The 17,712-nt window shown below is 38.0% G+C and overlaps 1 protein-coding gene across 1 annotated transcript in view; it reads left to right on the forward strand.

Annotated features, from left to right (window-relative positions):
• The first annotated feature begins 425 nt into the window (after positions 1 to 425).
• The window catches only part of TMCO4 (transmembrane and coiled-coil domains 4), a 33,395-nt gene continuing 16,108 nt past the window's right edge, over positions 426 to 17,712 (forward strand). The window contains exons 1-10 of the mRNA XM_060758825.2: positions 426 to 749; positions 3,974 to 4,158; positions 8,402 to 8,576; positions 8,765 to 8,792; positions 10,120 to 10,252; positions 12,140 to 12,237; positions 13,999 to 14,142; positions 14,239 to 14,358; positions 16,164 to 16,328; positions 17,494 to 17,630. Of these exons, the coding sequence (XP_060614808.2) occupies positions 3,986 to 4,158; positions 8,402 to 8,576; positions 8,765 to 8,792; positions 10,120 to 10,252; positions 12,140 to 12,237; positions 13,999 to 14,142; positions 14,239 to 14,358; positions 16,164 to 16,328; positions 17,494 to 17,630 (1,173 nt within the window). The 5' untranslated portion in view covers positions 426 to 749; positions 3,974 to 3,985. The remainder of the gene's footprint in view (positions 750 to 3,973; positions 4,159 to 8,401; positions 8,577 to 8,764; positions 8,793 to 10,119; positions 10,253 to 12,139; positions 12,238 to 13,998; positions 14,143 to 14,238; positions 14,359 to 16,163; positions 16,329 to 17,493; positions 17,631 to 17,712) is intronic.

Here is a 17,712-nt window from a genome sequence, read left to right on the forward strand (position 1 = left end):
GGGTCCCTTCCAGTTCTGTGATTGGACTAGATGACCTTTGGGGGGTCCCTTCTATCTCTATCACTGGACTAGATGACCTTTGGGGGTCTCTTCCAGTTCTGTCATCAGACTAGATGACCTTTGGGGGTCCCTTCTATCTCTAACATTAGACTAGATGACCTTTGGGGGTCCCTTCCAGTTCTGTCATCAGACTGGATGACCTTTTTGCGTAGCCCGGCCTTCTTTTCACGGCGCCTGCGCCAACTTCCGGGCGTAACTCGCTTTCGAGAATAGCTCCGCCCGCCCGCTGGCGCAGGAGAGGCCTACGCTGCTTCCTCGAAGCTTGACGCTTACGGACGTTGCGTAGCCTGGCCTTCCCCTCGAGGCACCTGCGCCACTTTTAAGCGTAACTCACCTTCGAGAATAGCAGTACCTCAGAAGCGTTCTAAGCGGCTTCCTCGAAGCTTGACGCTTACGGACGTTGCGTAGCCTGGCCTTCCCCTCGAGGCGCCTACGCCACTTTTAAGCGTAACTCACCTTCGAGAATAGCAGTACCTCAGAAGCGGGCTACGCGGCTTCCTCGAAGCCTGACGCTTGCGTGCGCACTTCGCTACGGACGTTGCGTAGCTTGGCTGTCTCCTCGAGGCGCCTACGCCACGTTCAGGCGTAACTCACTTTCGAGAATTCCAAATACCTCAGAAGAGGCCTAGGCGGCTTTTTGGAGCCTGAGACTCGCGTGAGCCCTGAAGGCCGGCCAGGTGGAAGGGAAGGTGGGGACGTTTTAAGGTTTTTTCTTAAACTGAGACGCTGTCAAGGCAGACAATGTATTGGGAGGCATGAAAGATTAAATCACAATAAATAATAATAAGGAATAATAAATACACGTGAAATATATAATGTGGAAATTTCCTTCATTGGAAATGGAAAGTTTTAAATTGGAATTCTGTCAGTGTAAAGCAATGTGGTGGGAAAATAAGAAATACTACAAAATTATTATTGTTATATATTATAAATATATATTAGAAATATTAGAAATTTAATATTATATTATATTAAATAATATTTAATATAATTAATATATAATATAATATTAAATATATTAAATATTATTATTATTATAAATATTATATTATATATTAGAAATATTAGTAATATAATATTTAGTAATATTTAATATAATTTAATATATTATATTATATTAAATATAATATAATATTAGATTAGATTATGTAATATTGGGAAAATAAAATATACCACAAAGTTATTCATAATAGAAAAATAATTAGAAAAATAAAATATACTACCAAATTATTATTATTATTATTAATAATAATAATAGGAATAGTTAGAAATTTAATATTATATTATATTATATTAAATAATATTTAATATAATTTTATATTTTATCTAATATAATATTAAATATTATATTATATTATATTGGGAAAATAAAATATACAACAAAGTTATTATTCATAATAGAAAAATAATTAGGAAAATAAAATATACTACCAAATTAATAATAATAAAAATAATAGGAATAATTAGAAATTTAATACTATATTATATTATATTAAATAATATTTAATATAATTTTATATTATATTATATAATATATATTAAATTATATTAGATAATATAATATTGGGAAAATATACCACAAAGTTATTATTAATAATAGAAAAATAATTAGAAAAATAAAATATACTACCAAATTAATAATAATAAAAATAATAGGAATAATTAGAAATTTAATATTATATTATATTAAATAATATTAAATATAATTTAATATATTATCTAATATAATATTAAATATTATATTATATTGGGAAAATAAAATATACCACAAAGTTATTATTAATAATAGAAAAATAATTAGAAAAATAAAATATACTACAAAATTAATAATAATAATAGGAAAAAATAAATGTATATATGAAATATACAATGTGGAAATTTTCTTAATTGGAAATGTAAGGTTTGCAATGTGTTGGGAAAATAAAATACACAACACGATTATTATTATTTTATATTAGAAATATTAGAAAAATCAATTATATATTAGAAATATAATATATATATAATTGGTAAAATAAAAGATATCACAAAATTATTAATAGTTGGGAAAATAAAATATACAGCAATATTATTATTAACATAACAACAACAACAATAATAGGTTGCTGTAAGTTTTTCGGGCAGTGTGGCCATGTTCCAGAATTTATGGCATAACAATAATAATTGGGAAAATAAAATATTCAACAATATTATTATTAATATAACAACAATAATAATTGGGAAAATAAAATATACAACAATATTATTAACATAATAATAATAATGACAACAACAACAATAACAGGTTGCTGTAAGTTTTTCGGGCTGCGTGGCCATGTTCCAGAATCGATGACATAACAATAATAATTGGGAAAATAAAATATTCAACAATATTATTATTAACAGCAATAATAACAACAATAATTTGGAGAATAAAATATACAACAATATTATTATTAACAGCAATAATAATAATAACAATAATAATCGGAAAAATAAAATATACAACAATATTATTAACATAATAATAATAATAATAATAATAATAACAAAACAACAATAATTGGAAAAATAAAATATACAACAAATTATTATTATTAATATTATTATTATTTTATATTAGGAGCTTGCCTGTGTAAGTGGATACCCCAGCCACATACACACATACATATTTTCACTTTAACTTTTATTATGTGTACAGATAGAATCATAGAGTCCTAGAGTTGGAAGAGACCTCGTGGGCCATCTAGTCCAACCCCCTACCAAGAAGCAGGAAAATCACATTCAAATAGATAGATAGATGTGTATAGATATACGTGTATGTATATACACACACACATACTCGGCCACGAGTGATTGTCCATGATATCCTATCTCTCCCTCTCTCTCTCACACACACACATAACATTATATATGTACATTGCCTTGTTGACCGCTGTGTATCTGTGACAATTGAAGTTTCTTAATTGTGTTTCTACATCATAGAATCACAACTTGTGGTTAAAATACGGTTGGAAATCAGATTGTTTTTGCAAACATTATAGTAATAGCAACAACAGTAGGCTTCCTTGAACCTTAAATAAAAAACCAGGAGAGGAGATGCGTTGGCTTGAGTCTCATTTAAGAAAGGAACATAGAGTATAAATATAAGAGCAATAATAATAATAATAATAACCTTTCTTATCCATACCTATGGCCTTAACCTTTGGGACCATATAACTGGGTATGTATCTATGTATGTATATATATATTTGTTGTTGTTCATTCGTTCAGTTGTCTCCGACTCTCGTGACCTCATGGACCAGTCCACGCCAGAGCTCCCTGTCGGCCGTCACCACCCCCAGCTCCTTCAAGGTCTGTCCAGTCATTTCAAGGATGCATATATATATATATATATATATATATGGATGTGTTTTTAATATATGCATTGTATTCTCTTCAGTGGGTACTATGGTTTTGAACTTTGAATATATTTTGATGGAGGTTAACTGTGATTTTTCAGTGCTGTTTGTGTTTAATTCTGTTTTAACGTTTGTACGTTTGTATATTTTTAATTGTATACTAATGCTTTTATGTCAAGCTGCTTTGAGTCCCCTTTGGGGAGATAATGTAGGGTATAAATAAATATAATAATAATAATAATTTGCCTCGTTGCCCATTCAAGGCATAGAGTCATCATTCTGCTTTGTTTTGCTTTTTCCGCTGACTTTGGGCTCCTTTTGTTTGTGGACCGAATGCTCAGTTTCCATAGCAAGATCTGATCCTAAAAACATGCCATTGAGAGCAATGTAATCCGCCCAATTATGGCCGGGAAAGAGGTTGGTGGTGTCTATGAAAGGAAACAATCCCTTTCAAAGTGTTATAACCATACATATTTGGCATTGGATTTGATGTCAAGACAGACTGGGTTGAGGATGCTTTCACTCTTTTGTAGAGGAGGGTAAAAATGGCGGCTCATCGTCCGCGGCGTTGGCGGCCCTGGAGGAGCCGGACAGAGCAACCGGAAAAGGAGGAAGTGTCCGAACTGGTCGGCCGGCGGTTGGGTGACCAGGGGAAGTTCGCTTATGCGGCTCTATGCGCAGTATCCTCGGCCGCTTTGTTTCCGGAGGAAGAGGAAAGGTGAGCTTAATATGAATGTCCCATATTTGCGGACTCTAGGTCCCAGAATCCCCAGGCTAGGAATCGGATCTATCCACAAAGCAGACCAGGGTTTGAAATGATGATGGGTGGTTATACTTGTGATGAGTGGATTGAATGGAATTGTATGAATGGACATAAACAAGTCTCTCTCTCTCTCTAACACACACACACACACACACACACACACCACACACACACACACACATATATATATACACTAGCTGTCCCTTGCCACACATTGCTGTGGCCCAGTCTGTTGATCTGGAAAATAAAATAATGGGAAAGTGTTGGTTTCTAATATATGTAATTTCTTTATGCTTGTGGGTAAACAGTATTTCTTGCTGTTTCTTTGTCAGTGTTGGTGTGGAGAGTGTCCGATTTGCCCACCCTGGAACATGCAAAATATCATTATCCTTCTTTAAGGGTCCCTTTCAAATCTATGATACTATATCTCTGTGTATGTGAATCATATCTATCTATCTACCTATCATATCTATCTATCTATAAGCAGACCAGGGTTTGAAATGATGATGGGTGGTTATACTTGTGATGAGTGGATTGAATGGAATTGTATGAATGGACATAAACAAGTCTCTCTCTCTCTCTAACACACACACACACACACACCACACACACCCACACACACATATATATATATACACTAGCTGTCCCTTGCCACACATTGCTGTGGCCCAGTCTGTTGATCTGGAAAATAAAATAATGGGAAAGTGTTGGTTTCTAATATATGTAATTTCTTTATGCTTGTGGGTAAACAGTATTTCTTGCTGTTTCTTTGTCAGTGTTGGTGTGGAGAGTGTCCGATTTGCCCACCCTGGAACATGCAAAATATCATTATCCTTCTTTAAGGGTCCCTTTCAAATCTATGATACTATATCTGTGTGTGTGTGAATCATATCTATCTATCTACCTATCATATCTATCTATCTATCTATCTATCTATCTATCTATGGCTGGATGGCTCTTTGTCAGGAGGGCTTTTGATTACATTTCCTTGCCCTGGTGAAAGGAATTGGATTGGATGGCCTTAAGTATTTTCTGTTGGTCATGGAGGTTCTGTGTGGGAAGTTTGCCCCGATTCTGTTGTTCGTGGCGTTCAGAACGCTCTTTGATTGTAGGTGAACTGTGAATCCCAGTGAATACAACTCCCAAATGTCAAGGTCTATTTCCCAAACTCCACCGGTGTTTATATTTGGGCGTATTGAGTGCTTGTGCCAAGTTTGGTCCAGATCCATCATTGTTTGAGTCCACAGTGCTCTCTGGATATAGGTGAACTACAACTCCCAAACTCAAGGGCAATGCCCACCAAACCTTTCTAGTGTTTTCTGTTGGTCATGGAAGTCCTGTGTGCCACATTTGGTTCAATTCCATTGTTGGTGGAGTTCAGAATGCTCTGTGATTGTAGGTGAACTATAAATCCCAGCAACTACAACTCCCGAATGTCAAGATTCTATTTCCCCCAAACTCTACCAGTGTTGACATTTGGGCATATTGAGTATTCGTGTAAAGTTTGGTCCAGATCCATCATTGTTTGAGTCCACAGTGCTTTCTGGATGTAGGTGAACTACAAATCCCAAACTCAAGGTCAATGCCCATCAAGCCCTTCCAGTATTTTCTGTTGGTCATGGGAGTGTGCCAAGTTTGCTTCAATTCCATCGTTGATGGAGTTCAGAATGCTCTTTGATTGTAGGTGAACCATAAATCCCAGCAACTACAACTCCCAAATGACAAAATCATAATTTTTTGAGTGATGGTCACTCCTTGTGTTGTGAGACATTTTGTTGCCAAATTTGATGTGATTTCGTTCATTGGTTCTTTTGTTTTTAAGGTACTCAATATGCACAGAGCATTTATATAGATATAGATATAGATAGATACACACACTCATATACACACACTTATTCCATATATATATATAATATATATCTGGAATTACACATACAAATCGTTCCTGTTTCAACTTACAACAAATTCAATTTAAGAACAAACCTACAGAACCCATCTTGTTAGTCCCTTTGGCTATAATTTAGGCCTGTCAACAAAGTGAAATTATAGTCCATGGCTATAATTTAGCTCTCCCAACAAAGAGCACCAGGGAATGGAAGCATGGCCTATGGCTATAATTTAGAGCTCTCGCCCAAAAGGACCAGGGATTGAAAGTATGACCTATGGCTGTAATTTATATCTATCACCAGAGTGAACCAGAGCTTGACAATATGGTTCATGGTCATGCTGTAGATGTATCTAAAGGCAAGGGAAGTCTATATTTGACTTATGATAATTTTGAAATATGGGTCTGTTAGAAAGCAAAAGGAAGAGATGGCACTGGATAAAAAGGTGTGGTAAGGAAGGGAAACTGGGTAGGATGTTCTCCTTGTGGAGAGAAACCTGGGGTATACATAAACATAATAATAATATATAGTCGAAGGTTTGTTGTAGGTTTTTCCCCATGTTCTAGAGCAGTAGTTCTCAACCTTCCTAATGCCACGACCCCTTGATATAGTTCCTCATGTTGTGGTGACACCCAACCATAATATTATTTTTGTTGCTACTTCACAACTGTAATTTTGCTGCTGTTATGAATCGTCATGTAAGTATGCAGAATGTATTTTCATTCACTGGACAAAACTTGGCACAAATACCCAATATGCCCAAATTTGGATACTAGTGGGGTTGGAGGGAGGGACTGGTTTTATCATTTGAGAGTTGTCCTTGCTGGGATTTATAGTTCACCTACAATCAAAGAGCATTCCGATCTCCACCAATGATGGAACTGAACCAGTCTTGGCACTTAGGACTCCCATGGCCATCAGAAAACAATAGCAGGGTTTGGTGGGCATGGATCTTGAGTTTGGGAGTTGTAGTTCATCTACGTCTGTGGACTCAAACAATGATGGATCAGGACCAAATATGGCACAAATACTCAATATGCCTAAATGTGAACACTAGCGGCATTTGGGGGAAATAGACCTTGGCATTTGGGAGTTGTAGTTGCTGGGATTTATAGTTCACCTACAATCAAAGATCATTCTGAACCCCAACAATAGAATTGAACCTAACTTTCCACATGTAACCCAGATGACCAAGAGAAAGTACTGTGTTTTCTGATGGTCTTCGGCGGCCCCTCAAACACTCTCTTGCGGCCCCCACAGGGGTCCCAACCCCCAGGTTGAGAAACACTGTTCTAGAGGCATTCTCTCCTGACGTTTTGCTTGCATCTATGACGAGCATCCTCAAAGGTAGTGAGGTCTGTTGGAACTAGGAAAAAGGGTTTATATATCAGTGGAAGGACCAGGGTGGGACAAAGGACTCTTGTCTGCTGGAGCTAGGTGTGAATGTTTCAACTGACCACCTTGATTAGCATTCGATGGCCTGGCTGTTGTTTGGTGTGGCTTGTTAGTGCTTGGGGCAGTCCTCTGAGGATGTGTGCCATAGATGCAGGCGAAACGTCAGGAGAGAATGCCTCTAGAACAGGGGTCCTCAAACTTTTTAAACAGAGGGCCAGGTCACAGTCCCTCAAACTGTTGGAGGGCCAGATTATAATTTGAAAAAAACATGAATGAATTCCTATGCACACTGCACATATCTTATTTGTAGTGCAAAAAACACTTTAAAAAATACAATAATTAAAATGAAGAACAAATTTAACAAATATAAACTTATTAGTATTTCAATGGGAAGTGTGGACCTGCTTTTGGCTGATGAGATAGGGTTGTTGTTGTAGTAGTGTGCTTTCAAGTCATTTCAGACTTAGGTTGACCTGAGCTAGGGCCGGGTAAATGACCTTGGAGGGCCGTATCCAGCCCCCGGGCCTTAGTTTGAGGACCCCTGCTCTAGAACATGGTCATATAGCCTGAAAAAACCTACAATAATAATAATAATAATAATAATAACAACACTTTATTTGTACCCCGCTACCATCTCCCCAAGGGACTCGGTGCGGCCGAGCCCAAATACAACAATGCACGCAATTAAAATAAAAAACATGGACAATAAGATATACAACATTAACAATAAGACAGCACACAATTAAAACTGTGGGAAGGCCAAATATAGAATTAAAATTGAAAATAATGCTGGAGCATGGGCGAAAACAACAACCCATTATTATTATTATTATTATTATTATTATTATTATTATTATTGAAGGCAGGAGAAGGAGATGATGTGGCTTCCTCCAATGCGTTCTCCCCTCTTTCCAAAGCTCTTACAGAACGGGAGTCATCGAAAGCCTGGTGCAATGGCTGGACCTCTCAGAGGCTGTTTTGCCTGCCATGTTGGCCTTTGCTGGTGGTTTGGGAGCCGAAGGGACGGAGACCTTTGCCCAGATCCTTTTGAAGGAGCCCCTTGTGAAGGATAGCCCTGGGGTCATCACGCAGGTGAGGCATCTCTGTGCCTTTGACTCCATTAAGATAGGATTCGAATCCAGCACTTTAGAGAGCTTTTGTACAGCTAATATAGGTTCACCATCCTAGGCTAACAATACTTAGAAAAGATCCTTTTTTTGGACTATATTATATCCACACACTCTTAATGGTCTTCCTCTAAATGTCTCTTTTTTTTCTAGGACCTTGTCTCCTTTTCCTTGAAGGATGGTAAGTTATATTAATAAATAATAACAATATGAATAGGTTTTAATGGGTTCTAAGGGTTTTAGCCTCAGAGCCTCAAGGTCAGTCACAGGAGTTGGAATCACCCTCCCTAGATAAGGGTTAAGTGAAGACAAATTGACAGGAAACTTTCACAGAAAAGTGCTTGGTGATACAGACCTATGAAGGAAGCATGCTTGAAGATTAGAGCAGATAGCCAGCTTCTTAGATTTACACGGCTTCGTGGGAAGCAGAAATTCCATGGCAGACGTAATGATTTCATGTCTGTTTATTAAGAGCTAACAGACACTCTTGAGTTCAGTTCAGGCAACGTGGCGTTCAAGTTAGCAGTGTAGCGAAATTGCTACTCTATGTTAAATTTTTGGTGTATAGCTCTATGTTTACATGTGGCAGATAGGGTAGAATAGGCACAGACAGGGTAGCAACAGCAGAGATAGGATTCATTTGCATATGGAAGCTGATTGGTCATATGCAAATTAGCGTAGGCCCAGGATTTGAAAAGATTGCTAGGCCAAAATGACAGTTGGGAAGAGAAGACCTGAACATTCCAAAGGGGCGGAGCCAAAGTTTTAAAATAGGCAGTTAGAGAGTCAAAAGAGTGAGTTAGTATTTTGCTGTTTGTGAGAAGAGTAGGAATTCCTGTTTGTGAGAGACAGTTAGGAACTTCTGTGAGAGAAAAGAGTTAGGAACTCCTGTTAGAAAGAAGCAGTTATGAAGATATGTTAAAGACTTCTGATATATATAGAAGCAGTTAGTTAAATAGAGCTCAAGTTTTAGGAACATAAAGAAAGCCAGTGGTGCTTTAGTCAGAATATAATTTCAGTCAAGACTATGTGAAGCAAGTATCATGTTTGTGAATGTGAAACATTGAAAGTCTATTTCAGAAAAGTAAACCAAGTATATTATACTGACTGTAAGCCTCAAGATTGCAACAAAATATAAATGTAACCTCAAGCGTTGGAGCCAGAAGTTATAAATAAACTGTGTTACTTCGTTATACAGAAGTGTGTCTCAATGCCTGTACAAAGGTTAAACAGAACACAGAAAGTCCCAGCTAATATAAAAGAAGAAACTGAATCAGTATTAAAGAGGTTTTTTATTAAATAAAGTAATAGTCTCTCTCTCCCTCAGCTAGGCCTGAGTTCTCTGGTTCAGGTTTCAAGCCTTGGTCTTGGTTTTAAGTATCTGGGGAGGTTTCCCCCCCCCCCATGTTCTTGTTTTGTATTCTGTTTCAGTTATAGCAGCTCCTCTGTAGGCCTTTCCTTTAAGAACAACAACAACAATAATAGTAATGAAAGGCTTTGTTTTTCAGGTCACTATGATGCCCGAACCCGCGTCCTCCTTTCACATGTCACTTGGCTTTTAAAGATTCCTTTAGTGGAAATGGAGGCCTGTGAGGAATGTCTCCTCGAATGTCTGAACGAAGAACAGGAGGAGGAATCGGAGTAAGTGGAGAATAGATGTTTATGTTTTCATGAATGTGAAACCTGTGCAAAACAAGCGCTAAATTGTGTACTTTCCGGATAACAGATCCTTTAACTGTGGCTCCTGTGTCATCCCTATGGATTCCTTATATACTTTCTGTTCATCCAATCCGTATTTTGCTCCCAATATTTGCTGGAAATGTTTTTAAAATTTGCTTTTTTCCACTATACAAGCTGCCAAACATATGGGAATGGCTATATTGAGGGTGAGTAGAGCAAATTGCTTTAAACAATTTCATAGGTGATTTCTGCTTATGAGTCTGGTCCATTTTTAGTGTTGTCCCATACCTTGTTTTGAAATATATTCTTCTTCCTGAGGGAGTAGCAGAGCAATAATATTATATTCTTCTTGCTGAGGGAGGGCTAGAGCAACAATATTATATTCTTCTTGCTGAGGGAGGGATAGAGCAACAATATTATATTCTTCTCGCTGAGGGAGGGGCAGAGCAACGATATTATATTATTCTTGCTGAGGGAGGGGCAGAGCAACGATATTATATTCTTCTCGCTGAGGGAGGGATAGAGCAACAATATTATATTCTTCTCGCTGAGGGAGGGGCAGAGCAACGATATTATATTCTTCTCACTGAGGGAGGGGCAGAGCAACAATATTATATTCTTCTCACTGAGGGAGGGGCAGAGCAACAATATTATATTCTTCTTGCTGAGGGAGGGGCAGAGCAACAATATTATATTCTTCTTGCTGAGGGAGGGGCAGAGCAACGATATTATATTCTTGCTGAGGGAGAGATAGAGCAACATATTATATTCTTCTTGCCGAGGGAGTGGCAGAGCAACGATATTATATTCTTGCTGAGGGAGGGCTAGAGCAACGATATTATATTCTTCTTGCTGAGGGAGGGGCAGAGCAATGATATTCTTGCTGAGGGAGGGCTAGAGCAAGGATATTATATTCTTCTTGCTGAGGGAGGGGCAGAGCAACGATATTATATTCTTCTTGCTGAGGGAGGGATAGAGCAACAATATTATATTCTTCTTGCTGAGGGAGGGATAGAGCAACGATATTATATTCTTCTTGCTGAGGGAGAAATAGAGCAATGATATTATATTCTTGCTGAGGGAGGGGCAGAGCAACAATATTATATTCTTCTTGCTGAGGGAGAGATAGAGCAAGGATATTATATTCTTCTTGCTGAGGGAGGGGCAGAGCAACAATATTATATTCTTCTTGCTGAGGGAGAGATAGAGCAAGGATATTATATTCTTCTTGCTGAGGGAGGGGCAGAGCAACGATATTATATTCTTCTTGCTGAGGGAGGAATAGAGCAACAATATTATATTCTTCTTGCTGAGGGAGGGCTAGAGTAACGATATTATATTCTTCTTGCTGAGGGAGGGGCAGAGCAACAATATATTCTTCTTGCTGAGGGAGGAATAGAGCAATAATATTATGTTCTTCTTGCTGAGGGAGGGCTAGAGCAACGATATTATATTCTTCTTGCTGAGGGAGGGATAGAGCAACGATATTATATTCTTCTTGCTGAGGGAGGAATAGAGCAATATTATATTCTTCTTGCTGAGGGAGGGGTAGAGTAACAATATTATATTCTTCTTGCTGAGGGAGGGATAGAGCAACAATATTATATTTTTCTTGCTGAGGGAGGGATAGAGCAATGATATTATATTCTTGCTGAGGGAGGAATAGAGCAATATAATATTCTTTTTGCTGAGGGAGGGATAGAGCAACAATATTATATTCTTCTTGCTGAGGGAGGGATAGTGCATTGGGCTTTCTACTTTAGTTGATGGTTATCTTTGCCACGTGAGAGAAAAAATAACTCATAATAATAATAACAACAATGCAAATAACAACAACAACCCTCTCAGAACGGCCGAGGCATCCAGGAAGAAAAAAGAAAAGAGGAAGAGGCTGAAACGCTACCTTCTGATTGGCTTGGCAACAGTTGGAGGCGGGACTGTGATTGGTGAGTCTGCCCTTCCTATTGGTGCTGATAGGGAAGCATGCATCTGGTGTCTCTTAAGAATTTGCAAGGTCCCTCATGCAATTCTATTATTATTATTATTATTATTATTGGGGTGCTATAAGTTAATTATTATTATTGTTATTGTTATTATGTTTGGGTTGCTGAGAGTTTTCCAGGCTGCCTGGCCATGTTCCGGAAGCATTCTCTCCTGACATTTCGCATCTATGTCAGGCATCTTCAGAGGTTGTGAAGTCTGTTGGAAACTGGGCAAGTGGGGTTGATATATATCCCTGTGGAATAATGTCCAGGGTGGAAGAAAGAACTCTGGTCTGTTGGAGGCATGTGGGAATGTTGCCATTGGCAAGCTTGATGAGCATTGAATAGGCTTGCAGCTGCAAAGTCAGTTGGTGAGGGTGTCTGCATAGAGGTCTGTTGGAAATGAGGCAAGTGGATTGTATAAATCCCTGTGGAATTATGTCCACCAGCTTGAATTGCCCATGTTGTATGGCTCTGGCATCAAGATGTTGCCCGGACTCGGACTGGCCATGGAATATATTCTGGATCAGTGGTTCTCAACCTGTGGGTGGACAGGAAAGAGGGTGTATGGTATAGAGTAGTGTAATACTTCTCATATAGGTATTCTATTTATCCACTTTTCACAAAGTATACTCATAACATATTAAGTAGTAAAACTCACATAATTTTACTCCAAACTTCCTAAGATTCTCAAGTATAACTAAGGCTTCCAACTAGGTTAATAATGCATACTTAACATAAAGTTGTACATATAGGTAACACTTATTCTAGCAGTACAGTAGTAGTAGTATAGGTTCTGTAATACAACCAAAGTTCAAAAACAGTCTTATTGCCGTCTTGAATCTGTTCTTAAGTCTTCATGGAGTCAACAAACAAATAAATGCACATATAAATGTTCAAATCTTCATGCAAGTGAAGTTGACATGGATTTACTCTTGGGTAAGTCCTTTGCCACAAAATTATAGTTTCAGTCCTTTATAATAGTTGTAGTTCCTAGATGTCAAAACGGTCAAGTAATCTGTAGTGCCGGGTGAGTACGACTGGTTTCCCGGGTACAGGCCGGTTTCGATGCTTCCTCAGGTAATTGGCTCTGCCTTCTTATCTTTTTCTAGTAAAGTTCAAATTATCTAATTTGAAAAATTATATCTGGAAACCTGCAGACAAGGGAGGAGCCTTAGTATTAATGAATAGGGCGGATTACCTAGCTGAAATTACCTACCCGGCACTACAGATTACTTGACCGTTGGGGCCAACGGAGGCGGCCTCGTGACCCCTCCAACATGGCACGAAGGAGCCCTCACCTGGCTGTGCCCTTGGGGTGGGGCCAACGCAGGCGGCCTCACGACCCCTACAAAATGGCCAAGTGACCCCCCTGGGGGTCGCAACCCCCAGGTTGAGAACAGCTGTTTTAATTGATTGTGTTTATTTACCAATGTATTGTATGTATGGCTTTTGAAAGGCTGCCCTGCGTCCCCTTTGGGCTTGTGAAGGACGGGAGATAAGTGGGGTGAATAAATAAATAAAGTGGAGGCCTTACAAATTCATAGAGGAGAGACCTATCGACGAGAGCCTGCATTGAGTGGGGAAAGGGGAGTCAGGCTAGATGGCCTTTGGGAGTCTCTTTGACGCAAAGGACTCTATATGGTTCTCCCCTGTTTCCATGATTCTTCTTGCTTGGTCATGTATGTGATGTAATTTAAGCCGTTCTGAAATGTCTTTCCCAAGGTCTGACGGGGGGCCTGGCTGCCCCTCTAGTAGCCGCCGGAGCGGCCACCGTCATTGGAAGCGCAGGCGCCGCAGCCTTGGGTTCGGCGGCCGGGATCGCCGTCATGGCCTCGCTCTTTGGAGCCGCTGGAGCCGGACTCACCGGTAAGGCCATGCCTGGACCCCCCCCCCTCCCCACACACCATTGAATGAATGCAGTTGGATACGGCTGTAACTGCCATGGTTCCCTATGACATTTAGGGTACAAGATGAAGAAACGAGTGGGAGCCATCGAGGAGTTCGAGTTCCTTCCCTTGACGGAAGGCAGGCAGCTCCACATCTGCATTGCCATCACCGGCTGGCTTTCTACCGGAAAATACGGTCAGAAACATAAGATCTTTTCAATCGATGGCATATCTTCCCCTTGAGAAGTTAGACTGTGAAATATTTCTTAATTTCTTAATTAATTAATTAACGACATTTATATGCTGCCCTTTTCACCCCGAAGGGGACCCAGAGCTGCTTACATGTTATATGTAAATACAATATATTATATTATAAGCATAGCACAATATTAGTAACATACATTCCCATATTGTACTACACCAGTATACTGTAATATTATTAGTAATATTACATGTAATATGAAATATATAATTATTATATTGTATTATTATTAGTATTATATTGTATTACATTATAATATTATTAATATTGTTGTTCATTCGTTCATATCAATATTATATGTGTATACAATATATTATATTATTAGCGCAGCGCAATATTAGTATTATGTATTACTATATTGTACTATACCACTATTCTGTAATATTATTAGTAATATTACATGTAACATAAAAATATAATTCTTAGATTTTATTATTATTATATTACATGATAATATTATTATCAATATTATATGTGTATACAATATATTATATTATTAGCACAGCACAATAATAGTATTATGTATTACTATATTGTACTGTGTTATTATACTGTAATGTTATTAGTAATATTACATGTAATATAAAATATAATTATTGTATTTTACTATTATTATATTGTTTTACATGACAATATTATCAATATTATATGTGTATACAATATATTATATTATTGACACAGCAAAATATTAGTATTATGTATTCCTATATTGTACTATACCACTATACTGTAATATTATTAGTAATATCACATGTAATATAAAAATTATAATTCTTATATTTTATTTTTATTGTATTACATGATAATATTATTATCAATATTATGTGTATAAAATATATTATATTATTAGCACAGCACAATATTAGTATTATGTATTACTATATTGTACTATACTATTATACTGTAATATTATTAGTAATATTACATGTAATATAAAAATATAATTCTTAGATTTTATTGTTATTACATTACATGATGATATTATTATCAATATTATATGTGTATAAAATATATTATATATTATATAATATATTTTATATTATATTATATAAAATATATTATATTATATATAATATATTTATATATTTATATATTATATATTTTATATTATAGCACAGCACAATATTAGTATTATGTATTACTATATTGTACTATACTGTAATATTATTAGTAATATTACATATAATATAAAAATATAATTCTTAGATTTTATTATTATTATATTACATGATAATATTATTATCAATATTATATGTGTATACAATATATTATTACCACAGCACATCAGTAATATATCAATACTTCTTAATATACGTATCCATCTATCTATTTATCTTGTATCTATCTGTCTTTAAACTCTATCTACCCATCGTCCATCTATGTTAAAATCTATCTATCTGTGTATTATGACTACCCAGATGACTACCCAGCTTTTGCTTAGACTCCCGCTAGTCTATATTCCACTAGGTTTTGAAGGCACTCCAAAGGCCACCCAGTCCACCAGATACACATTCAGGCTCTGTTTCCATCATGGAAAACCCTTGGGCGAGTCACACTATCTCAGCCTCAGAAATCATATCCTTTGGAGTTAATCTCACCAAGGAAACTCCGTAACAGAGTCATTAAGAAGCGGACACGGCTGCAAAGTTGTAAATTGTATCCAGAAGCAACTTAGTAGCCAAATATCTGATCTGATAATCTTGTTCGATATTGATTTTTCTGAATGTTTCTACCTTTAGGGAGTTTTACGGCTCCATGGAGCACCTTGCTGCAGTCCAAAGAGCAGTATTGCTTAGCCTGGGAATCCAAGTACCTGATGGAGCTGGGCAATGCCCTGGACTCCTTGCTGAACGGCCTGGTCAACATGGTGGCGCAGGAAGCCCTGAAGTACACGGTTTTGGCCGGTGAGTCTCTTTCAGCATCTCTAAGCCTTTCGTGTTGGTAAGTCACCATATTGCCAGACTTCGGTCTCTCCCCTGACTCCATTGCTGGGTTTCAGAATAACTACAAAAAGGGAATGATTCAATTTACTCAGCATTCACTTACATACATTTTCTCATTCATACTCACCATCCTTCTTCATTCAGTTGATCAGGCATTTGGAAGGAAGGAAGGAGGTGTTGAAATGCCTCATTCCTTACGGATCTGGCTGTTGGGAATCAGCCTGTGTTTGTGTTTCAGGATCCTGATGTGGGAAATGATGTGGGAAATGATGGTGCCGAGGCTGAGGTACAAGATGGAGATGGTTTAGTCAATGATTTTCATGCAGACAATGACAGAGAGGCCCCAGTGCAAAGGGCAGTTTCTCATGAGAATATCCCTGCTGGGCCTAGCAATGATGGTTCACTCCCTCTTTCTGCGAGCTCTCAAGATTTGAGTTTGGAAAACAATCTGACACCTGGGAATGTTAATGCGCAGCCAGGTAGGGAGCTGAAGAATAGGCGGCTGGAGATTAGCCAGGATCGACAGCAAACTCAGTGTTTACGTCGTTCTGAAAGGCTTCATCTAATAAGGGGTAAATGTGGGGGAAAGTGAAACCAATTTCTGAGTTTTGGGATATAAGATTTGCCTCAAGGGGAAACCTGTTAGATCAGGCATCGTTTGGAAACCAAGTTCATGTGCCATGGAAATCCTGTTCAAGGGGTCTTGTTCCTGTGGAGTTTTTTAGCCTTTTGGATTGTCTTTGCATCTTGTTGATTCCTGTCTGGATAAATGCTGTCTTGGATTGCTTTTATATCTGGTGTGGACATTGCTCTGAGCTTAACCCGGGCCTCTCGTCTGAGCTTAACTTGGGCCCAAGCAAAACCCATCATGAACATCAGCATTAAGAAGAGCATCAGACACAATCACAGGCTGAACAGGTTGACATACAACAACATTGCCTTTGACTGTGTAAACAAGTGTTGTTTACACCTAAAGTTCTCATTAGCGCTCATTCTCTGGAATTCTCATTCTTCACCTCCTCTATAATGCTGTTTTCAGGCTCCATTTTTAGAATGGTGTCTTCAACCTTGCCTGAACTCAATAAGCCCTAGCCAGACCCCAATCATACAATTTCATTCAATCCAGGGATCGTCACAGCACTGACCTGGCCGGCTTCACTACTCACAGTGGCCAGCGTGATTGATAATCCTTGGGGCGTCTGCCTACATCGTTCCGCTGAAGTTGGGAAGCAGTTGGCGCAGATACTCCTCGGGCGGCACCAGGTAGGTGGGTGGCAGCGGCGGCGGAAATGGGGCTTGTTCTGGGATAGATAAGGAGTTGGAGAGGGGCCCCTTGAAGTCATCT

This window comes from Anolis sagrei, chromosome 13 (assembly GCF_037176765.1).
Source record: "Anolis sagrei isolate rAnoSag1 chromosome 13, rAnoSag1.mat, whole genome shotgun sequence".
Taxonomy (NCBI): Eukaryota; Metazoa; Chordata; class Lepidosauria; order Squamata; family Dactyloidae; genus Anolis; species Anolis sagrei.